The sequence below is a fragment of the Styela clava genome, chromosome 8, assembly GCF_964204865.1.
Source record: "Styela clava chromosome 8, kaStyClav1.hap1.2, whole genome shotgun sequence".
Lineage (NCBI taxonomy): Eukaryota > Metazoa > Chordata > Ascidiacea > Stolidobranchia > Styelidae > Styela > Styela clava.
In genome coordinates, this window is record NC_135257.1 from 3,438,285 (window position 1) to 3,464,301 (window position 26,017).

At 34.4% G+C, this 26,017-nt stretch overlaps 1 protein-coding gene across 1 annotated transcript in view; it reads left to right on the top strand.

Annotated features, from left to right (window-relative positions):
• Nucleotides 1-709: 709 nt before the first annotated feature.
• The window catches only part of LOC120346785 (uncharacterized), a 34,853-nt gene continuing 9,545 nt past the window's right edge, over nucleotides 710-26,017 (top strand). Inside the window, exons 1-10 of the mRNA XM_039416608.2 lie at nucleotides 710-1,422; nucleotides 3,184-3,379; nucleotides 3,574-3,788; nucleotides 3,907-4,001; nucleotides 4,128-4,208; nucleotides 9,259-9,327; nucleotides 14,740-14,893; nucleotides 16,119-16,168; nucleotides 16,700-16,796; nucleotides 16,889-17,328. Coding sequence (XP_039272542.2) covers nucleotides 882-1,422; nucleotides 3,184-3,379; nucleotides 3,574-3,788; nucleotides 3,907-4,001; nucleotides 4,128-4,208; nucleotides 9,259-9,327; nucleotides 14,740-14,893; nucleotides 16,119-16,168; nucleotides 16,700-16,796; nucleotides 16,889-17,328 — 1,938 coding nt within the window. The 5' untranslated portion in view covers nucleotides 710-881. The remainder of the gene's footprint in view (nucleotides 1,423-3,183; nucleotides 3,380-3,573; nucleotides 3,789-3,906; nucleotides 4,002-4,127; nucleotides 4,209-9,258; nucleotides 9,328-14,739; nucleotides 14,894-16,118; nucleotides 16,169-16,699; nucleotides 16,797-16,888; nucleotides 17,329-26,017) is intronic.

The window sequence follows — 26,017 nt, forward strand, 5'->3', positions numbered from 1 at the left end:
GGTTTATAATTGAGACCTTTCATCGACCCTCAAGTGGTCTTGCCTACCTAACAATTAGATATTTTCATAATTACCTCCTCACGATAAGAGGTCTGTAATGGACTTTCAATTTTCTACCAGAAATATTCATTTGTCTTAGAGTCATTTGTCTTAAAGACAAATCACGCTAAAACAAATGTAACAATTCAAACGACAATTCAATTCAGTTCAACGACAATTCAAATTAACTATTTCGTTCATATCATATAGATTAAACATGTTTTACAGGAGTGATATGCTCTTTAGAGTTACTGTAAAATTCAAGTCACTGTTGATATGAAAATAAGTATCGTTGTAAGATAAAATATTGCCATAAATTAAGATAATAAAACTACTTATGTCCAGTTTAAAGAAGTTTTCAGATGTCTTTCTCATCGTCGTCGACGCAAATTCATATTGAGAATGAGAGAGTTTGAGTGACGTCATTGATATTGTCTTTTTTTCTATTTCTCTCCGAGTCTTTCATCGCTCGACGCATTCGGCAACAATGCTCGCGCTAGAGCGTTAGTCAGTGTGGATTGTATCGCCTCGGCGGTCGGATTGTGTAAGGAGAACGTGTTATAGAAGAGACGCATCGGGCCGCTTGTACTGGTCGTGACACAGTTATAAAAGTATTAATGGTTTCAATTGTTTAATCGTTTCTCTATTGATATGCATACAATTAATTTTGGTTTCTTTTGTTAGTTCAATACAGATCAAATGTTTTATTATTAGACTCTTATTCCTTCGTTTTATCGTATTGTAAAAGAAAGTTTGATTCTTTTGCCGCGAAAAAGCACATACGCCCGCCGAAGAAAGACGTTTTTTTTTGTAAAGTTTGAAGGAGAATACACAGTAGCAATATGATGGTTGCAGTTAGTGGCCATCTTATGGCAAATTCAACAGGGTCTTCCCTAGTGAAAGCAACTTCCTCATTGGATTCACCTCCACCAAACAGCCCCGAGGCTCGTTTTTCACGTTCTGACCAGCAGGAATACAACGGTGTGCCGCAGTTAACTGGATCCCCAAACCCCCAGAGTAGCGAGAGTTCATCCGAGAAATCACCCAGTTTGGATCATCAACATCAAGAAAAAATTTCACATCTGCATGCCGGTGCATTCTGCCAAGAAGAATATTTCAAAAAGAAACAACAATTTGTTCGCCCATTTTTATCTGACAGCGAGGCCGACGAATCTGAACAAAAATGCGGAGGAGTGAACCCCAGAAATTTCATGTCGGAAAACCGTCAATTTTGCGATGGTTCTGAAATAGTAGATGGTATGGATTACGCCGGCTCTTCTGAAAAGAAAAGAAAATTCTCGGACGGGAAAGAATATTTTGACAACGTAGAAGAAAATTATAGTTCAACGAAGCATCGGAATTTTAGACGGAGCGACCAGGAAGGTATGAATACATAAAATTTCATTACATATATGGGAAATAGGCCTTTCCAGTATTTAATGCTTTATTTATTGCTTAGTATATATTTTCTACAATGAATGAACTTTTTTTTTCAAATATGCCTTCTCGTATTAATATCGCCTTGTGAGTTCAGTTTAAAGTAAAATTACGAATCACTTTAAAAATATTGAAATCTTACAATACTTTATGTGCATAGAACAAACGACCTGCTTTAATATTTATTTTCCCATTATTCTCGTTTTAACAAAGGACACAATAGTAACATTCCTTTGTCGCAATATGTTCGAGCGGAAAATATTCTTTCGCTTTGGGAGCATCGTTTCAATCGATTTTTATTTCGACGCATAAATTCAATATTTAACTTCCTATTAGAGCTCAATGAATTGTTTTGTGATCAACCCTGCGCGTCCAATAATGCTCGCAGCATTCAGCAGATTGGCTATTATATGGATGTGCAAGTCAATTTCCTTTGCTAGGAATAGCATGCGGAATATTTTCTAGTATTTTGAAATAATGAATGATGTTTTTATGTATCATAAATATGCTGCTGTTACCATTTGCCATCCTAACACCACCAATATAGACTGTTCGGTGTATATTCAAAAGAATCGATTTTTTCCGAATTTCGAAACGCAAACAAAATATTTGACACATCCGTAAATCGACTCGGTTTTAATTTATAAATGTCCATTTGATTCAAATTGCTTCGATGTATTGATTTAATATTCTTATGGTACAACTTGATATACAGTACAAGAAATTGTCAAACGCTGTTGTAATTGAGAATTCATCGTAAACAGACAAATGTTTTATAGCATGAAAAAGGTTATGCACGCGTGTGTGATGACTATATTCGGGGTGAAGTTTATGCCAGCTAATTTTAATTTTACGCGTTTGGTTTATGGCCTTAACGTCGTTATTATGGCTTACACCAGTGACAAATTTAGCGCAAATACGGCTGTCACGTAATGCGGCAAATAGCAATATCCAACATAATAAAATGTCTTGTGTGAACAACGGTTCCTGCTCCGTCCTTATTGCATTGTGCTATTGTTGGAAATTGTTGAACCAGTTTCACGTATACCCTGCTTATGTCTTGCTGCACTATCATAGATTTTTATTTCCTGTTCAAAAGTATCGTTTGCGTAGCCATTTTCGACAATGAATGTACGAAAACGTATCTTTTGATAGTGTTAGACCAGAGGAAAATAGTCAAGCAAAATTGTACTCTCTTCACGTTTGCTTATTTACCTCCCAAACATTCTGTATTCTGTGTATTTTTAATTTGGGATGCAGATTTTTTTGTATTTCAACATTGGTTTTCGCCCAGTAATTGTTTGAATTTCAATCAATTATAATGAACTATAATATAACTACCACAATCCAATTAGTAATTTATGCAATATTCTTACGAATGAGGTATTCGCTACATTACCTAATACTTCCTATTGTTATTACTCTCGAATCATTTAAACTAATAGGATTTAATTTTTTTAATCCTCACGAAGGCACACGACAAATAACTTATAAATCGGAGATATACACCGTGCTACTGTATTAAATGAATTTAAGACAATGCCATTATCGCGAATCTTTTTCGTCATCTTGTTTGCAGATATCGGAGACCGACTCTCTGACTGCATATAGAGAGTGAAATGTACGGAAACGTTAATAATATTTTGCTCACCAGAGACCAGTATATATATATGAAGATTTACCATATCTGCTTTTTGATATTGGCAGAATGCTCTCCTGAAAATAACGACCTAGGGAAGAATGAGGCCAACAATCAACTTCAGGACCTGAGGACAAATGGCCAGGGCGAGAGAAGGTTGTCATCGCCAACAATGAAAGAAGTCACACATCTCCATTCTCCAAACATCTATACACGTCGGTCAAGTGATGACAAGTCCGACGAAATGGATTCCACTAATGCGAAGTAAATGCTCTTTTGTTATTTTATAGATTTTCAATATTGTTTTGGTCATTTTACTTAAAGTATCGATTTTACCGTCGAAAACAATATTGGCTTTACTTACTTACTTCGTATTTTTGTCTTACTTCCTCCGACCGCCATTTTGTCTTTACTGTATCTAAACTGTCAGAGGACTAAAATAGATTTCTTGCTTGAAGCCAAAATTTATCGAACGATCATCGACGACGTGACAACTTGGCGAACGTTGTGAATAATCTGAGGCAAAGAAATGGCGCAACTGAAGAAAACCCGACAGAAAGACACTGCCACCAACATATCGACAAGGCAATGATACACCAGGATACTACCAACTGCGAATATTCTTCAAAATCTAACGATATGATATTTCAGACACGACGGATTTCAAGTGGAGGTGAGTGGCAAACTATGAATACACATATTTCTGTATTCGTCTTTTCCTCGCTCTATGTTTAACAATAAATTACCACATTACGCGATGTTACTTTCAAACGGGGATTATTTATTTCCAGATGAATCCAATGATTGGATTTCAAAGAAAGAGCAAAAACTAACAGAAATGATAGACCAATTGAAAGGACTCAGAGAAAAACTCATGGTCTCAAAAGTAAGTCAGAAGTTTTCTTTTTTTTTTCAAATCAATATTTGAATATAACTAAAAGAATAGCAACTGCGTAATGAACACATAACAAATATCGGGAAATTAAGTTGAAAAATTAAATTTTTTTATCAGGACGAACAGACCAAAGAGGCTGCAACCAATGTACTAAAACAGCAAGAACATCTGGAATTAGCAAGACAACAGCAAGAACAAGTTAGTATTGGTTGTTTAGATAAGCAAACACTCGAACATCAGAAACTAGCTATCGTACTTATAACGATCACATTGCCTAACCAATTTATTACATTCAGAGTAACGTTTTACAAAAATTTGATTTTCTCTAAAATTTGAAATGTTTATTTGGGTTGTACCGAACAGTTCAAATTTGCACAAATAACTAAATTGAAATAGGTTTACAAACATCAATATCGCAATGCTAATGTTGAATACCATTTTATTATTATTTACATCTTTTTCCGATATTATGAAATATATTTTCAATTTTTTCTGTCATTAATTAGGTCAAATCCTAAATTTAAAATATGATTAAACGATTTTGCGTTTTATGAGATATTGTTGTTGGCGTGCTTAGATTTATATATAAACATCCTATAATAGTTTCTCAGAATACAGATATCTCATAAATAAAACGATGGTGTATATTAATAATTGTTGCCTCATCTAAACTAGGAAAACCTATACAAATTTGTAGGAAAACAAACGTTTTTCTCCTTCTCGTGTGCCGAAAACAATGCCGGTAATTCAAAATTAAAATTGAAGATTTCCGAAATAAATTCTAAGAACACGAATCCACCCTTGTGGTTTTGTCCACCATGAAAGAATTGATAAATATTACAGAAATAAGAAATTTGTTTAGATCAAAATGACTCCTAATTCGAAATGTAAATTTAACCAAGAATATAATTATCATTTGACAAAAAATGCTATTTGTTTAGAGCACAACAATAATAGTAATCAGTTCATTTATGTCAGAATGCTACTTAGTTTTACAAAAACTTTACTTCTAAATTTCTAATGTATGAGTTGAAAAATTATAATTAGAATGGATAATATAAACATAATCAATGAATCATTGGATAACGGGAATTTAAGAGAAACTGGAATGGTGTAGGTCAAATACAATGTAATGACACACATACACACCCATATGTCAGGCCGCGTTTTCCGCATCATTTGGGAGCGTTTAACACTAAAAAACGACATGAAAGACGTCATAATGTAACTATGAATGCATATGTTTATATAAAGGGAGTGTAGTATCAGTTTTCATTTATCTTGAAAAGACAATTTGACATGACAGGTGATTTAGCGTTTACGAAAAACAAATTCTTCAGCAATGCTGGGATGCTTATATAGAAAATGACAGATATATGTATTCAAAATCATGAAATTTAACAAACAAATAAATACTTTAGAGATACAATGGTAATTTCCCTGTACAAAAATGGGATGGTCCATAGAATCCGTACCAGGCGTCGTTGACGAACAATATAAATGGAGATAACAATTTGCTTCGATATCAATCTTCTGATCTTATAGTTCCACACACACCCTTACCACATTGACAATTTAATTGAGTCAATTAGACTTGCCCACATTTGGAATCCACTATCATATCTTGGTACTCGATTATGAATGTAGAAATATATATAACAAAATAATAAATAGGAAGAAAAAAATTAAAATGAAAACACCAGCTATAGTGCCATTTGTAGTGCTATTGAAAAGCATTTTACATTAGCCGGCTTCACGGTACGACGAATCTATTGTTAGAAAGAAAAGCTCTTTCTGCGCCAAACCCCCATGTTTTTGTTGCGTCGATACGTGTAGTCTTTGTTTGGTTGACAGAGAAATGGGCAGGTATCTCGACGGGATTGAGTTGTTTTTGTTGTTAAACTTAGCGAGGTGATTAACAACCATCTATAAATCGCGCGACAAAGAAAACTCAATCCGAAAAGACATCGGTCGTATATTTATCTAATGGTGTTACGATTCTGGTTGATAACTTATTGAGCACTTGGTCAAAGATCAACTGAGAATAACCATGATCGACAAAAATTCTTCAATGAAGTGGAGAAATTTTAGAATAGTAGAAAAAGTTTCTTTTCTGCATTTGCTTCTGCAAATAGTAATGTCGGTTTTGTTCTTTTCCACGAATCTATTTCAAAGGTCCGATTTCGCGGTTTTGTCGAACATCAAATTTTGATTAATAAATCGTGCGTTATTTTCCAACATCAAAGACCAACTCGTGATAATAAGATCACGATATCAAATAACATTAATTTAAATAGTGCCAACAATATCGCTTAATAGCGGTTGTCGTGTGGTATTCGCTTATTTCACATGCACGTTTCTTCACGCTTATTACGGCGAATTACGAACGTTGCGTATCCGAAGCGTGCTGACTTTCTGCTTATGGTACGCGGAGAAATTAACCCCGAGTTTGAATGGCGAATAGGCCGTACCTGAGTTAACGTTGCAATATCTAATTAAGTTGCACAGGTAGAAGAAACCGTCAAAGGTTCTGTTTGCACCACGCGGTAAAACGACGCGACGCTATCCATACAGGAAAGACAGAAGCCAATCAACACCAAAAAGGTGTTGTAATGAGCTTTATGGATATAATTAATATGATTATTGTTTTGTGTTGTCAGAATTGACAGCCTTGGCACGCGTTTGTAATGTTTCAATAATTAAAGATTGCAGCAGAACTCTTTTCTCGCGTCTCCCATTGATGTCAAAACATTTAATTTTCCGTCAGCTAATTTATGCTTTTTGTTTTGCATCATCTTCGGCAAACGTGGGACTTCGAAACCAGAGCGTCGAATCCTCACACCAGGCTCGCGTTAGCGCTTTAAGCTTTTGGGCAGAAAAGTTGGACACACTAACCCGTCTTTGATTTTTACATTGTGTTTATTGTATCAGTCGGGTCGCTTTTGATAATCTAGATTTGCTCTCGTGCGGGAGTTGTTTCAAACAACACAAAAACAGAAGACAGCGGGCGCACTGCACAAAGAATACGTTTTGAATAAAAAACCTCCCATCTCGAGTTACTTCATTGTCTGTTATTTCGTCGCAACAATCAGCGGGGATTTCATGGTTCTATAATGCCCATTATCTTTTATTTACGACGACCCATCGCTTTGTTTTGAGTTCGTAGTAAGACAATAATTTCATTCTTCTACAGTCGGGCGCTAAGTGCTTTTTCGCGCATTTCGTCCCGTGACGTAATCGACAAGTTAGAAACTCGATCCAATAATTTTCGATAACTATTACCATAAAAAAGCTAACCGCTGATGACGATACCCTTCTCTATATTGACCACATTCGATTTTTGTAATCAATACGACAGCGCGGGTGAAGTGCAAATGGGCAAAACGAAAACGAATTGCATAAAATTAGTTAATCGTAATTTACTTTACCGTAACAAATGGACTGTCGAATCGCTGGGGATGTGGAACGTCATCTGAATATATTGACCCGTTATATTCCTGTCATGACACATTAGTGGTATTTCCCTCTAGAAAAGATACATTCGGAATGAATTCGGCAAAATATTAACTTTAGTTGATGAGCATAACGTAACAATCATAAGAAATTATTATATTTCACGAATTATTAAATATTCAAATTGTTATTCATTGCACAAGACTGAAAAATATCAACGTTACCCACCCATTACCAAAAAGTAACATCGGACAAAACACGCAAATTTGATATGTGGGTATTAGCCAACCTCTCTCCTACTCTATGAGTACCGGTAGCGAATTTATCTAAAGTTGACGTGTTATGGATCGCTCTCATGTATCTTCATTACCCGCGCCTTTGTTCCATTAGTCAATCGAATATATCTCGCTGACTTTGTTTTTGTTGTGTATAATGCGAGGATGAACATTGAATACCCCCATACAGTACTTTATTTCGACTCATTGTCTTGTTTTGCTTTCGAAAACCACAATGGTTATTTACCAGCTTTTTATTCGCTCTGTCTTTCTTCGCCGCAAACGACCCCTTGTTTGGGGTATAACCCATTAACTAACACCCACGGTTAAAAAGTCGATCTTTATCTGTAATTTATTGCATCACTGGAATTTCGCTGTATAGCTGTTTATCATTTGTATGATTTGAAAGCTGCTCATTGGGCTGGTATTTTTAACTACCTAGTTTTTACATTATTTACAAAGAACTTCGTTAATTTAAATTTTGTTTTCATAGTGTGAACTTTAGGATAAAAATCTTACTCATATGTACGCTGGTATTATCACGTTGCACAATATCTTTCAGAAAATGCATTGTTGCTTCTTAGCTCTCACAACAATATAAACAAATACTGTAAAGTAAAGCGTGACTAAAAATTTAACCAGTGGTGAGGTGAGGGTTAATAAACCAAATACCGACAAAGGCGGGAAGATCGGTCCTGCTTGCTTATTCACGTGCTTTGCTTGGGATATTATCAGAGTGACAGAAAATTTGTGAAATCAGACGTGTCATATCTTCAGGGATTGTGTAGATAGCAGAGTCGCCTTTAGGTCACAATAGGACAAAACTTCTGAACAGCCAAAAAGAATCAGTAACTTTACCAACGAACTACAGTAATTATGGAACCAAAAATTTGTCGCAATCATTCACTGAGTATGAACTTCATCACGCAGAGTCATATGATGCATTACTGTCGCATATTTAGAGAAAACAATCCGCGGTGTGTATTTTACAATATGCCAGACATCATTAACTTTGAAATTCCGTTACATTTTGGTACTATTATGCAATTTGGCGGACTTAACGTCCGGAAAAATTCATTTAACTGTTGCACATGACAATGGCAGTTTACGTGCGAAATAAATTATGTATGTTGCTTCTCCAACCGAACAAAAGCGGCGGTATCTCGGGAGATACATTGTATGCAGACTTGCGTTTAATTATTCAAGATTTTCTCGCACATTTTCTATATGAAATGTCGACCAGACAAAAAAATCATATTTTGACTGCCAGTGAAATTATTGTCGCCTAGCGACACTTAATCAGTCATATTACTGTTTATTGTAATTTTAGATCGAAATGAACACAACTAGCACACGTAGAGCTACTTAACAAAATGCAGCAAAATTGTGACGTCATCATGGTGACGTCGATAAATCGGCCGATATATTTAAAAGCGACTTAATATAATCTTTCGCATCGTTATTTTACGATAAATATTTTGTTGAAACGAATCGTTTAAAATTTCATATTTTCCCCTTAGATTGCTCGTCAACAACAACAACTACTTGAGCAACAGCACAGAATAAACTTATTACAACAGCAAATTCAGGTAAGTTCATCAATTTTTATATTCATAATTTCACACTGGTGATATTTTGTTCATTGAGTTATCAAGATTGTAGAAAGTAGAAATGATAAGCAAATCACTAGGAAGACCTCAATTTCAGTCAGCTTTTATAATATCTTTTTATTGTATTCAAGTTAAATCGCCAATCGAATCGCCACGTTAAACTAGTTTCACGGTAGTCATGCCAGGCAATGATGAAGCACGAGCAAAGCATGATATCATGCAGCAACACACGGTTGTAATAGGGAAATACCGATGTTGTGCATGTCCATTTTAAGACATAAAAATCGAGCATTTTCGATGAATATTTTTGTATTGGATAAAGTTGAAGTGTCTGATATCTAAAGCATTTTGCTTATATTAGAATCTATACATCATACGTATATCGGAAAATGAAATTGTAGCCAAAAAAATGCCACGTATGGTTTTCCCATATCACTCAAAGTCCAGGTCAGAATTATTATTCGTATTGTCTGGTTTGTTATAGTTAACCAAAGTATATTGTCTTTTTAAAATTGACGGAAGTCTATATCACGTTTGAGTATAAAACATATCCGGACTTCTTGTTTCACCATGTACAATAAGTTCATATTTGGATTTGGCAGGATTTCCCCGAAATGTCAAGGATCAGATTAAGTAGATTTTTACCGAGATCTAGTTTTTTTAATCCTATGATTTTGTTGTTATCTACATTTTATTGCTCAATTTTTGATGCTTATGTCATGTTTTGGCTTCTTTTCTCTGCAATATTATATATGGGTGTTAGCCATTTACTTGAAATACCGAAATACTTTGAAAGTCAAAATGTGGATTGTAGTAATGTCGATAGGATGCTAAACAAATATTTTATATGTTTATATTAATGAAAATTTTCGACGTGAAGATCTGTTGACTAGTATATAAGGTAGCGTTTAACAAATCCATTTGGTTAAAAACCAATTCTATTTCAAATCTGAAAGCTTCAATCACAGCGCATGTCAGATAGTATCTCGAAATAACATTTTGTGTTGAATTACGCGGTTTTTCGAAGACCGTAACAAGTCAACGTTTTGAGAATATTCTCGCTTTGGGATTTGTCTGGCTGTTTAAAAAGCGAATAGCAGTTTCCATTATTGTGACAATGTACTGGTCGCATCGGGATGTTATAATGCGTTTAGCATGTAGATACATATTTAATCGCAACAGAACTGAACACATTGACGTTCGACACTGCAGATAGTGTTTGACATTGTATTTGGGTAATTTTCGTCAAATTAATCAGGCTTTTGCCTGTCTAATCAGAAGGAATATTGTTTGTCGTTTTTGTAAATGATGAAGTGCGGGCCATAAGTAGAACGCGTCGAATTTATGCTGCCCATGTAAGATCATGTCTGACAACAATTGTTTTTGCTTCGTTATATTCTCTCACTCTTGGGATTGTAAACGTACGAAAGTATTTTGTCGATGGTCGGGATTATGAAAATAACAGCCACCAAAACGTGTTATACTCATTTGTGGGGAGACAATTTGCGCCGCCCATCAATTTTACAATATTACTTACGATCAACTTAGTTTACCAATGCTTACTCTAATTACTCCTATAATATTTTATTCATAATCGTAACCGAGACATATTGCCAAATCTTATTTATATCAAAGCACTATGCCTCAAATTGATTTTTCGCGCAAATGTGTTTCCCACAAAACGACATCTGAAGTCATATCGTTTAAGGTGGCGTTCCTACTAAAGTATCATTAGCTTGTCATCAAGTACATGCAAATCAATACAGAAAACTAATACCGGTAATGATAGTCTCTTATTCGCGTAACATTAATATTCCAACACGAAAAAGTACGACGAAGATGCAAATAACGTTCTATCTTTTCCGTTGTTAGTTTATTTCCTTGTAAGATTTTTCTGTTAACTGGCACGTTTTTTCGGTCACATAGTAGATTTGGCAGGTACATTGTTCATTAGAAGTACTGTTTGGCTGGTTGGGAATCTCGAAACCAGTATGAAAATTACTTTACTACTTCGGACAGTTTTTGCTATTATGTCTGCCATTTTCTTTTATTTGTAGAAGGATAAAGAATAACAATTAAGTATTAAACGCGACTTTAAAAAACTTAGATATGTTATATTTTAATGCAAAGTTCGATTAATAATCACGTTTATAAACTATATTTATAATATATGGATAGGTTGTGTTAGCTTTTAAATATGGAAAATTAAGATGAAATAATGTTATTTTTTAAAAGTACAATATGATGAAATCTCGTGGGCGAATTTTACGACGACGCAAAGTAGCGAAAAAATCGTCATCACCATACCACACACATTGTGCTATGATCAGTCGACCTTTTCTTCCGTTTCAGCAACTAGACGTGACGTCACCACCTAATTGGAAATATTAACCGACCTTTGCGATACACCTGTATTCAACTAGTGATGCAAAGCAATTTTATTTGAAAACGCTTAAGATTGAATTATCTTTTAAAAGATTGACTACGTTATTTTAAATACGCCGACAGTACACCTGACAAACTAAATTTATTTTAATTAGAAGAAAGAGTGCTTCCAGAAAAATACACTTCTTTGTGATACGAATATGAGGTCATGATTTTTTAACAATTACACTTTTCAGTAAATAGAATCTTGAACTAGTTTGGATTTAAACAAAATATAACAATAAAATAAATAAAAACGTATGTATTAATTTTGCGAAAGTTCGGAAAATGGGAACAACAAACTTAAATTCCATCTCTAGATTGACATGAAATTTTACACTTCGTTAGGCGACGCTTGGCTTCACAGGAGGAGTATTGTAACCTTTTCTGTCATTTATTTTTAGCTTTTTCTTACGTCATACTCGCGCCTCATGTTATTAAAATAACCTTATAGGGTAAACATGACATTATCTTATCCTTTTTACCGATATTTATGGCAAAACGGACTGAACGCTAGATATTGGGTTTGTTCAAGCAAAATGGGATTCAAGATTTTATCTATTAATTTGTTTTGATTATCAGATGAGACGGGTAACACGGAAAAACGTTAATAAACTGCAGCATACATTATAATCGGACAATTGTCATACTTCTAAGAACTGTGGCGAAAGATTTACCAGACATTCTGCAGACAGTCGAATAGTGAAATGTTGGATTTTAGTTTTTTTTTTATTTTGTCGCTAATACTGATGAAACCGACGCGTGTTTTTTAAATCGAAGTTCTATAATATTCGGCGTATCCGTTGGCTAATGTGTGACGAAGTTTGTTTGGTAAGCGATTTATAATGAAAGTCCATATAAACCTATATTCAAAATAATTACTATCTTGATATATAATAGAATTTGTCACGAATAACATTTTTCATTAAAACGCATATGAGTCAATAATATGTCTTCCAAATTTCGTCATTCAAATTGAAATACCGGAAATATGCAAGTTAAGTAATGTCAATTTCTCGCTAATCCATTATACCAGCAACCTCGGAAGCGATTCGATCTAACAATGCTCTCCATTATACTAAAGATGACGTTATTTTTGAACTGTGCATACAGAGGGTCAAGTTGTTTTGGTTTAAAGATTAGCAATGTTTTGACGTGCGACAAAAATCATGCTAAATATGTCGAAGGCGAAACTACCGGGAAACAAGCCCCATCCCTTATCGCATCTACATGAATACGAATGAATATAATTCTTCGAAGTTGACTTTGTCTCGAATAAAAACTCTCACGTTTTATTTACATATTTCTTTTGTTTATTTATCCTATGGTAGATTTTTGTCGTATCGCATGCCGACGCCTCTTGATATCATTATCATGTTAGCATGATTCTAAGAATACGAACCAGTTTCGTTTTACCGCGCCTGACCTTGTTTAAATCGTGCTGCACGAAGTGCATGACTGGGTAACTTTAAAATGTGTATGTAATAATGATTTTGCAAAAATATTCATAGAATTCATGTATATCTATGTATATCTAAACCACCCAAAAGTTATGTTGTTTATGCTATCTTTATATAGAAAACTTTCCTGTTTATGTAACATTCAACTTTACTGTTGCGGTGTGAACTTTTAGAGATTGATGCGTTGCTACTGCGTTTGACGTAGGCAAAAAAGAGGAATATTGTTATATTTTTCAAGGGATGTTTATATATAGATTCGTAACCATTGTTTATCTTTAAAAATATTCTTTATGTGTATTTTTAAGAAGAAGCTCAAAAATTGTTATTACAAAAAAAATGGTTTTGATTTTGAATTTTTTGTAGCTAAATTGCACTGGTATCCCTATTTTGCTTCATTTCGGCAATATAAATTAAAATCAAAAATGTTGGTAGAAGCCACAAATATGAGTACATATATTCATTATCATATCTATGTTAACAAGGCTGTTCATGATACGTGGCATGGACTCCTATGCCTTCAATGCCGTTTGAACATCGTGTTCCCTACAATCGTGTATGGTATATTCGTGTTGAGCTTACGATGTTCCCTATATCTTTATGGGTATTTAAAAATATAATGGCGAACTCGTACAATTTTTTCCATATCTCTCAAAGGCATTGTGTGCCAACAAACAGACTCGTTTTGTTGAAGTTTATATTAGTTTCAAGTTACAAAGGGGATGATAAATGACAATAATAAGCTATTTCATTCAAATCCAAGTTTGTCTAACAAACTCAGAAATAAAATATTAATTTCCTTTACTTGGCATTGTCCATTACGTCGCAGTGAACTGTGTCGGGTGGTGTCGAAAAAGTAGTCACCGTCTTTGTTGTACACGACAAAAGAAAATAATGTATGGTTTTGTTGTTGTAAGTTTCATTGTTTGGTTTGTCTAACTGGTATGTTTATTCACCTGTCTTCAAACTCTAAAAAGCCAAATCTATGTTATTTCTTCACGGTGGCCTGTTTTCACGAGCAAAAGACCAGTACGCACGGAAGCATTGTTGTACTGCCCTTTGTTGCTTCTCTGCAGCAGGAATCCCTCCCATTTGCCTGGATAAAGACATTTCATAATAGAAGTGCATTTGCATGACTTACGATAAAAATGATTCAGCGTTATTAAACCTTTCTCTCCTGTTAAATTCGCAAAAATAAAGTAAAATTAAAATGAATACAACAATGATGGTCCGTTCGAAAACAAGTTTTCACTAGTCTAGTGATATAACTAGCTCATTTTTATTTATATTTTTTTTTGAGTGATTTTTATGCGACCTATTTTATACATTTTTCGCCCCAAACAAGCCTCCGCACAAGAAGCCACTGCTATATATAGAACAGGAATTTTGCATCAGAAGAAAATATATATCTGATATAGTAGACTGCAAAATTCGACTGAGTTCATGGACTTTCACATATATTGTTGAAACATTTAAATTAAATAAGATATTTTACTTTCATTTGATGCAGATGGTTAGTACCCAACAGCAAGATCAACATTTGACAAATCCTCTTCTCAGAATGATGCCATTTTGCCCAACACCAACTAACGACAACCTGCTTTCCGCAGCTCAATCTGGATTGCTGCCTTTGCCCTCATTAGCAGCCTACAAAGGAATTCTAGGTAAGTGGCCATATAGAGCATATTACACCCTTATCAGGCATGATCTAAGACTAAAGAACAGATAAACATGATCTTGTGCGGTTGTTGGAAACCGCCCTATGTTCGGTGATAATTAATGGCGTGTTATTATCGTCATGCAAAAAAACGATATCTCGGGAACAGATCGGAAAAGAAAGTCATTTGTCTTACTCATTAGTTCACATTGTAGTCGAAATGGTTCAGAAAAATAACAATTGAACGCCGGAGTCGTTCAGTTTACTTTGCTCTCATCTGTAATACTCATCCAACAAGTTAACAATCACGGCTGTGAGCAAAAATTAGTAAAATATAAACTATTTCATATACAACTCAATGATGAGTTTCAGTTTTATAATTTATCATAAAAAATTTGTTACTTCGAATTTGGATTAGGAAATTGTTTAGAATTGATATTGAGTAAACCCATGTGATAAAACAACATTTTCATGGTTTCAAATAATCTGAATTACCTGAAAACAGGATTAACTTTGACCATTTTTGTTACAAACATACTGTATCTTGGTAATTGACACGGCCATATCCTGAGATAGGAAAGTATGGAATAAAGACAATAATACTTGATTAACATCATTATTATGATTATATAATGCAATAAATATAGGATAAAATACCGATTAATCATCATAATTGAATCGGATTCGATTCGATATTTTTTCTGACTCAAAATGAAATTTGCTTATGTAAAGTCGAAATAATCGACAAAACATCTATAAAAATTTTGATGTATTTTTAAGACTAGGGAATATTACATTTCATGAATGTTATTTTTCAGATTTTAGCTCACTCGTAACATTCGGTGTACACTTCGTTATCAACAATATAGCTTGTTGTATAATATTTGTTGATATGTATATTTGTAGGTTTGAAATCCCATCGTTTTCTGCTAGAGTTTTAGATTTTATTATGGAAAATCATTTTTTGAAAAAAAAAAGTTTAAGAGTTCATCGATAAATATTTTAACACGAAGATATTATAGCAGCTTATGTACGTTAGGAAAACGGAAATCTCTGATAATATCGCTTGATGCGTGAAACAGGTTTTTCGTTATATTTGTGCGTACGTCGCTATATTTCAATTTCAATACCTCACATTGTTTTTATTTATTTAATTTTTTTTATATATAAAATTAGACGTAAGTTGTTATTTTTGACGTTATTATTAATCTTTTCCTCGCTTTTTGTAACAGATCCATACGCTCATATGCTGGCGTCCGGCTTCGGGTTAAATCCAAACCAGGTAGGTTTGTGTACATTGTTCAAATCACTGTTCTACTTTCTTCATTGCGTCAGCAATTTATCAAAGAACGCCTTGTTCGATTTAGGTATTCGTTAGATAAATATGTTTTAAATTAATACGTGCGTATTTACGTTCGGTTATATAATTTTAAATAACTTTTTGTGGTTCCGAAATATTTATATTTTGGTGTTTTTAACTATTTACACAAATCCGACTAAATTCACACAATCCGATCGTTGTTTTGTGGATCAAAAATATCGGAATATCATTTATGGCTGTGTTTTTCTTTTACTAGCGTCGTTTTCGCGTGTAATATGTCTGTAAACCATTGCTTGGTATTTCTAAAAAAGTAATTGACTGGCTGTCCTCAAAGTGATCGACTTTTGTTTATGAGTAAAACTGAAGACTAATTCCCTTCGCTAAATTTCGGATAGATTGTATTGTAGCTATGAAATAAAATGGAGGCACCAACGTACATTTACTATCTGGCATCATTTATGGTATTGATCGTTTTTTTTTTATTTGTTTCAGCACCCGCTTATGCTTCCGCAGACTACAGCTTCCGGACTTTCTACAATTAATTTACATTCTGGTTTGCAGACTCCACAATTGGACAAATCGAGATTAGGTAACTTTGCATTTTTCATTTCAAAATAACTAATATACACACTTATATCATGAAAGAAGTGACATTTTCATGCGTTATTCGTAACATTTCAGGATTGACTGTTCCGACAACTTTAACAAAACCGACTTCCATTTCATCGTATTCTGATCTAAGCCGTGGAAAAACGTCATCTTCAATCAGACGAGATGCTGGCTATTCTGTTCCGCACGGCGTAAAACGCCGCTCAACAGATTCATCCGTTAACGATGTTCGAGCTTGTAAATTGCCTTCAACTCGTCACGAAAATCTTAGCTCACTTCCAGTGACGATGTCGCCAGCTCATTCACGTTATTCTCCTGTTCTGAGTTCCCAACACGATGGAAGCCCAAATCACCGCGCAGCAGTTTCCGACGACCACATCAGGAAACGTGGCCTTCTTTTTGACCGACATCAACGACGAGCGAGTCAAACATCCCCCAACACTGACCGGTATCTATCAAGCCCAGAAGCACGAAGCGACGCTAACCTATCTCCCAAATTTCTGGCAAAAGGGGTGAGTTATGTTACCAAGTTTTGTGATAATCTGAATAAATAAAACATAGAGAATATTGTACACAATGCCGGCAAAAATGTATCACCAAGTTAGACCACCCACAAATATATTTGTTGATTTATTCAGCAAGGCATACAAGATCGGCGGTGGCAGTTGAGATTGAACTTTTTTTAGTTTCATTGCTATCCTGTTAACGATTACGGACTAGTCGCTTGACACTATTTTCGGTTGTACGCTTTGTCAAGCAATTACGGCCAACTTACGGTCTTTGACGGATGGCCTAATATCTTGCATTGTCTCATAAACACAGTGAAGACTCGCTTAATATCATTTTGGCATGCTCTATAGTGCATCACAGAACGTACGGCCGGAAATCACATTTACACTGTTAGTATCAACCCTCGGTAGGCCGGGATCATGACTAAAGAAAGGTATCGTTGAATTATCTGACTATAATACATCGGAATGCATTTCGCGCTTGTTCCAAGTTCACCACTTGGCAATATTACGCCCGTCGTTTACGTCATAATGCTCTCTTTCAAGTCCGTCGCCTCCTACCGACGTTCCCGTGGGACACGTCACGGCACACCTTTGAGAGGAAGACCCGCTCACGGGAGGCTTAAAATAGCGAACCTTCACCACAATATTATCAAGGAACGCCTGCAAGCCAGGCGCACAATCGTTGATTTCAATGGAGAATACGATTATCATCCATATATATCGCGATGATTGTTTCCAACACAACAACTGGCATAACCAATAAGATTAACCAATTCGCGCTGGTCGTTGTATTTAAACTTGACGGTGGCGACAGGGTTAGGATTAAGGCGTGTGTCAGATCACAAATAAGCCGATTTGAGTAACGTTTTGCGAGATGATAAGACTTTAAATATTCTTGCAAATGAAGCCGCAGTTTGGAAATGACAGCTTCCGTTCGTACTAACTAAAATGGCTACTAAATTGGAATATTTTCTCGTAGCCAATATGGTGGATAATCGCTGATCACATTTTATATATTGAAGTATGAATCGTTCACAACTGAACTCGGTTGGGACACTGTATAAAGTCATCCAGGCTTAGAAATTGACCATCGCGGCTATTAGATGCGATGCAATGCGATTTACGGTAATAAAATTTATGACAATACAAAAACAAGTTAATCAATTTTGGTAAATAATAGCTTTATCGACCTTAAGAATTTTTAATTTCATTTGTTCGAATCCTTGGCGAGTAAACGAGTGTTTGTTCATTGGTAATGCTATAAGCTTGCATTTCACTCAATGGCCTCTTTTCACACGGACGCCGACATCTCTTGTGCTGTATACTTATGGTGTCGGATTTAATATTCTTAGAAATATTTCGTCTGTCGTCGACGACAATAGGAAACAATAGTTCAATATTGTAACATATTGTTGTCAAAATGACAAGAACAACCATGTACGTTTACTTGTTTCATTGTTATTCCTTGCTACCATATCATTTTGCGCAGGACAACTTCAAAATTTAGCGCAAAAATTAGTTTGAACTCAGATTTTAGGCTGTAAAACACGGAAGCATATACGAAAATGGTAACGCAACTGTGATGATTGTATAGGTATCTATCAAGCACGAGCTATGCTTGTAACACATATTAAAAAGAACGACGAATGACATCCGAACGTTGGGCTAATAGAAACGCGAACTCCTAAATTTTAACAAATGATGTTATAATGTAAGCGATGTTGCAATTAGTATTAACAACATTTTTCAGAAATCCAAGTAAAACTAACAAATTTTTTGAATGTGTGCAGTTGGGTCGACCTTGCTTCGGGAAATCCTTCCTAATGTATAATGGATATTCATTTGACAAGTCAAAAATCCCTGACCGCTTTATTTCCATGCGGAAAGGTAATATTTCAATTGTTTGGCTTATACTGGCAACATCACTTCTTCGAGTTCCACGAAAAGAAGGATTTTTCCATATATGCCATACGTATAACCGCAATGACATGGTTTTTGTACTGTAACTGTTTCGATTTAACCTATTCGATTGGCATATATTTTAATTGTTCTACTCTACATGCAAATATCAAATATCGACTCGGGAATAACAAATGTCCCCGCTGTTTTATTTACGTTTTAGTCGTTCACGATGATAGATGATATTACAATGGTGAAATATTTTTTTTTTATTCCAATATTATTAGGTTACGATTCTATAATGCTAAATTTAGCATTAGCTAATACGTGGTTGTTATTTGTGCATGTATGCATCAAAATGCATGTCTGACATACCGGTAACTGTGTGTGCAAAGCCTTGTTAAGAGTGGAAAGCTCGCGAACAAACGTAGTATAAAAGCTTGAAAATTGAAAATGTAATTTACGTTCAGGGCCCGCACGTTCATATTTCTTGAAACGATATTGAAGCGAAAGTAACACATTCGTTACGTTGTTTTAGTCATCGGCCCATTTGATTCAAAAATTTTATGCGCTGCGTATTTCGATTAAACATAAGTCAATTCAGAAATATCAATCTGATCTAACGTGCAAAAGCTTTTGCATTAACAACAATTTACAAATAATTTTTAGACTATTGCCATTTAATTACCGTTACCCATTGTAATCCCCAATTCTTCCGATTATTTCAGTTGTATTTTGGCGACATAAATAATTTCGTCGTCGCGTTACGGGGACGGGAAGTCATTACGACAGACATATGGATGGAAATGTTATATTATTCTATTGTTTGCACAATGACTAACTATAACTAACTATACACAGCGCGCGATCTGTTTATTATCTACCACAAATTAAATATGCTAAATTTTCTGATTAATAAATAAGAACATTCGTGACATACATCAGAAAAAAGCTGCAAGCTGTTTTAGGCTACGAAATGATTCTGAATCAGTATAAGATATCATCCAATTCTGAACTAAATTCCAATTTTCTAATTAGTTATAACATAAGTTCATTTAATTAATGAAAGTGATTTTCATCAATTTTTACAGCAATAACGTTACTATTAAATATAAAAATACAATTAAAACATATTATGACTGACTTTCATTTGCGGAATGGATTAATACTTTTCGAAATTCTTAAAGTTAACTGGATTTGAAACTCGACATCGACAAATCGAGTTGTTTTATTACACTTATTTTAAAATGGCATTACATCTCTGGCGTTTATTGTTTCAAAATTATTTTAGGGCATAAGACTCTATTAATGTCGCTTGATCAACGTTTAGAATACACACACAGAAAGTATTGTAAACGATTGAAGTACGCTACTGGCTATTACGCATGTCAAAATACTTTATTATATGTTCAATGCTAATTCAGTCCTTGTAAGTTTATCGTACGCTGTCAGGCAGACATTTCCGAAATTTGTAAGTCGTGTGGCATGATTTTTTGTTTTGCCATTCTTTTCACGGTGATTGACAACTGACTTCAAGCATAACCTGGCATTGTTTTGGTTGAAATTTCGAAAACTAAGTCTCAATTAGGTAAGCGTAACCTCAGTAGTGGATTTCTGATTCGATGAGGGACCGTACGAAACATGAAATTTGATAGATATTAAAAATTTTAATTCTCATAACCCAATAAGTTCAAATGTAGGATTTGAGATGAAAACTAGAATATTTGAATGTGTATGTGCTTACAATAATACTAATAACTTAATGAGAATGGACAAGTAAAAACTTTCTTGAAGTCAGCATTCTAGGGCTCTTTACAATTTTAGTTATTGAAACCTAATATCTTGAGAAATAAGCTAAATAACCAGAAGGAAGTCTATTCACACAAACGAGCAATAATATCAATGTTGAGTACATTCATACAGCTGAATGAATCGTTTATGAATTGGGAAACTTACGTTTCCGTACCTACATAAATTGTCGGTTGCCACATCTGAACTTTTCAATCAAATCTTAAACCGTGCGTTTGCTCTCTTTGTTTTAAGTACATGTATTTCGTTTCACCATTCACCACATTGAATTCAATTGAAATTAAAACTTCTCTGACGAATGCATGTAATGCGCGTTTCTGTTTGAAGGAAAGTTTTGGTCTTTGATGACTTTCTTTTATTGAATAGTGTTTTTGTGTTTCCGTCTTTTCAATTAAAACTAGTGCACATACTCACACACAGCACCTTGACGTATTTTGTGAATTATCGGAAGAATGATATCCGTTTTGAGAAAGCCAAATTCCATTCATTAGGACCTCAAATGAGATTCATTTTACATAATATACGGTTTTTGAAAAATGATAAATTTGTCCACAAAGTACTTTGCTGAAAAACTTTTCCCCTTCCTGAATTAAAACGAAAATGATTTTAGAATGGATGACGTATGTGACGTTGTCTTATTTGTATATCGTAATCATTGTGCTTTCTATTCACGTGTCAGTCTTATTCGTACTTAGTTATTAGCACATTCGAGTGAATTTTTGCCCAGTAGGGTACAAAATTTTGTTGCATATATATTTATATATGTTATATAATATAGAATTCAAATTAAGTAGTTAGTATTTGCGAAATATTGGAAATACATGATGTATATGACTGAAAATAGCCCAATAAAAATGCGCATTATTTTTAACGGCGGTTCAGTTTTAAAATTCGTGATAAAAAAATTTGAACTGATTTCACCAACTCAACCGAGCTCAAACCGAACAAAAAAAAAACTTTTGTAATAAAACATAAATTTACTCTAAACATAAATTAAATCTTTATTACGAAATAGTCATCGTGTGCGGTTTATAAATTTTGAACCAAGTGACTTCTTAGAGCGACTGTGTGTTCGATTCGGCCTTAATGCCATCAACCCCGACCCTTTGATGCAAACGTAACAGTAATCCATTGTGAAACCACATAGAAATTTTGCTTGTACAAGTCGTTTATCTGTACGAATATCGAAATTATTTCAACAATTCACGTCAACATAATTACCAATGTGTGTTTTTGCAAGCATATTATGTCACACAGCTTGTTAACAAAATACCGATATGTATTATACAAGCTAGTTACTGAAATTTCCGGGGATACCGACACAAATACATTGGAATATTGTATACACAACGATTAGAAAACATCTAGTTTACAAAGAATTAATAATTTTGACGAATGTTTAAAACATTCCTTTGTATGAGTTGGGTTTTTAGTACATGTTTGGGATTATGTACATTATTTGCTGTTGTCTAATTCTTCCTGGAGAAGAGGGCTTCTTAGTAGCACAACGTCCTTTCGTAGTATCGGTTACAAATCATCACTTCGTTGTTGGATAAGGGTTGTAGATTACATATTAACTGAAAACAAAACTTTTGGGAAAAACATGTGGAATTTTTTTTCTACGAATCTCATATTCCAGCTCAAAATTGAGACACGTCATCAAAAGCATTCCATACGTACTTAGCGAATGAGTAGTGTTATCCAATAGGTTATGAAAATCACAATGTTCTGATCCAAATTTAGTCGAAAATTCTGCGATCACACAAAAACCTTAGAGTGTGTGTATATACTGTTGGATCGACTGACGTTACATCGGTACATGGTATATTGAGTTATTTATTGTGTATTCGAGACGTTTAAAAAAAAAAACGCCGTTGTAAAATTCGTGTGAAGAGGGTAGATTATGACGTCATTTTATTTTCCGAAAAGCCTCATTTTTGTGTCGAGACATTTGTAATAGTCAAGGTTCAATACCGCAAATATGATCCGCGAACACCTGTCGACGCCGTCAACAATGCGCAGTTGCACGCCAGAATTCTTTGACCCAAAGCCTCAAATATTTTTTGTTTCGGTGATTAGTTCACACAACAGGCCAAAAGTGCGCCATTGTTATGATTTTTTGGAGGAAATCTGCCCTAATGACACAGTCGGCCTAGTAACAATGCACAAAAATACATATTGATCATAAACGAAATGTTGCGTAAAATGAAAACACGCACGGTTTTGGTCATATATTGTTGAATTCTTTTACTTATTTTTCGTGACACAGTTGATTTCGAAGGATACGCTTTGCCAGTAACAAATAATAAAAGACAAGAAATATATCGCGGTGTCGTTGATGTTAAGTATGATCATTTTACCGTACGTAAAGACTGTAACACATTAAATATATAAGTCATTATGCCGACATATACTTTTATTTGTATAGATATGGACCTCTAGTTCGAATCATTATCACAATATTTCTATAGCGAATGATCATCAAAGAATCAGTTTTATAATGTCGGTGAATAAGAAATAGGGACATGCTTTGCGCCTTTTTAATTTATTGCCTAAACAATTTCGAATTTCGAGATTTTTTATTGTCTTTTTTTAGGTTTTTAAATATGGGTCAAATAATTGTCATGCACGAATGTATGCGTCTTTTCAGCATTCGTTGTCCTGTGCATGAACTCTATTACTTTTGCTTAAAATGGCGGATTCTTGAAAATCGTATTCGGTCAAAAATCGATTATAGATACCGTTGTTGTGACGAAGTACGCAATAGAAACGAAACGTCTTATTTTTGTTTAGTTATAAATAGATCCGTCTTCAAGTTTTTAATGATCTAGTATTCGCGAAAAATTCTGGATTTTTAAAATTATTCTTTGAAATAATAACAAAAAGGTTGTTTGTAATTCGTTCAAAAGTATGATATTTGGTTTATCCTTTTCACTTGAGTGTACTTTCCGACAATAAATTTACATATTATACATGTTACTCGACGATTAAAGTTCTCGTGAATAGGTTCACGCGGCCAAACTTCATCTGTTTGAATTGTCTTTGAGGAATGAAAACCTTCGGAGAAAATCTGATGTTGCCCTTTCCTATCGCATCTGTACATTTGCAACAAAAAGAACCCATTTGCATAATAACATGCGCGATTATGTATTACGACCTTTGTTGTGCTTTTGGCCAATCACGTCCGACTTTTAGAAACCCATTTGACCATTCACTGATAAGTAAATGAAATGTCAAAGCCTCTTCCCCAAGTTAAGAGAAAAGTTGAGTAATTTTGTGAAATCTCAAAGCAGGCCATGGATAAACGTGTCATATTTTCAAACACTGTTAAAAACGTTGTTGAAGGTATCTAACTAAAAACATTATTTGTCATTCACATTATTAAAATACATTTGAATACTTTTAAAAGAACGGATGACAGATGGTCACATATACTGGGTAAACTTCATACAGAGGTCATTCCTGCTCGATTCTAATTAAATGACACGAAATTTGCAGTTATTTTTTCACATTCCTCTTTGACACGATACACGTGATCACAATCCGGTACATGATGTTTGAATCTCATCAAATTGTTTTCTTATTCCGTTTCATTTAATTAATTAAGTATGAAGCATTATGCATGTCGTTTCCGTAACTGCATTGATTATTTCACTACATGCAAATTCAAATTAGAGACTGAAGTTGACCTTGCTTCCTAGAAAGATATCGCGCGTCCGGGTCGTTCGCGTGAAGCGTTTAGTCAAATTTTCTGACCTCTTCCAATATGGACGAATCGTAAATTCTTTAGCGGACGTTTTAAACTCAAATATATGTTTGTTTATTATCTGTTTGTCACCTAAAACTGTGATCCTAGATTTTCAATTAAGTAAAAAATTTAAATGAAAATCAGAAATATCAAATAAAATTCAAATGTTATATGTTGCATTCACATATGAGAAATTTTCAAACATCACTGCGAACGTCTTCTTGTTGTCAGTTCGGGGCGTCTCATTTGAACGTCAAATAAAATTGACTTGACAAAGGAATTGAATCTCGTGACAAAAACGTATCATGTTTGTGCTCATTCCACTGTCTCATCTCGAGACAAAGAACAATTGTTCCAATTGTTGAGAAAATGACAAATTTAATTCTTAAACACAAGTCGGGTCATTGTTGACGGTAAGACAACATAATGCGAAGTAAGTCGTTCTTCATCCGTACGTTTGGACGTATTAATGGTGGATTTTCGATTGACACCCACTTGGCCGTTTCAATGTTATAGAAAGGTTCAAAATTTAATAAAATACCAGATAGAATTAGGCGTTCTCCTGCGTTGATTTAAAACTCCGACCTCAATTTACCACGAAAGCTTGTTTGTTATCTGTATACTGAACCATCCCCAAATGATACATTTTCTATTAATATTGAGATGGTAAATTGTAAGGTTGTTTTTGGTAGTCATGTTCCTTGTATAGATTTTCGAAGTGAACAAAAAATTATGATAATATATACAATTTAAACATACTCTCCGATTTTGAATATTTTTAGTCGGCATTTCTAAATGCAGCATTTCTAAACACTCAAATTCCAATTAATTAGCCCATTAGTAATTACCACTCCGTGGTCCATTTACCCTTTCACTTGATTCATTTTCGATTTTTAAATGGCCCAGTAAACACTTCTGTTGAAGTGTTTCTTGGAGGTCTATTATCGTATCATAACTTACAATGATCGGAGATTAGAATGAAACGTTTTCAAGTGACAATGACTTGTGCATTATCGCACTCTTTTCTCTCACGCCTAATAGCGGTGTTCCCCAAGATAAATTTAACGTCGGTGTATGTCTTTGTCAAATTCTATGCTCTTACTTCTTTATTTTGATATTTATCAGCTACTTGGATATATATAAGCATTATTACTCAACTAAAGTGGTGTATAACGTACGGGAATAATGAATGAAATAGTCCAGGGGAACACTATTTCATTTGAAAGAACTATG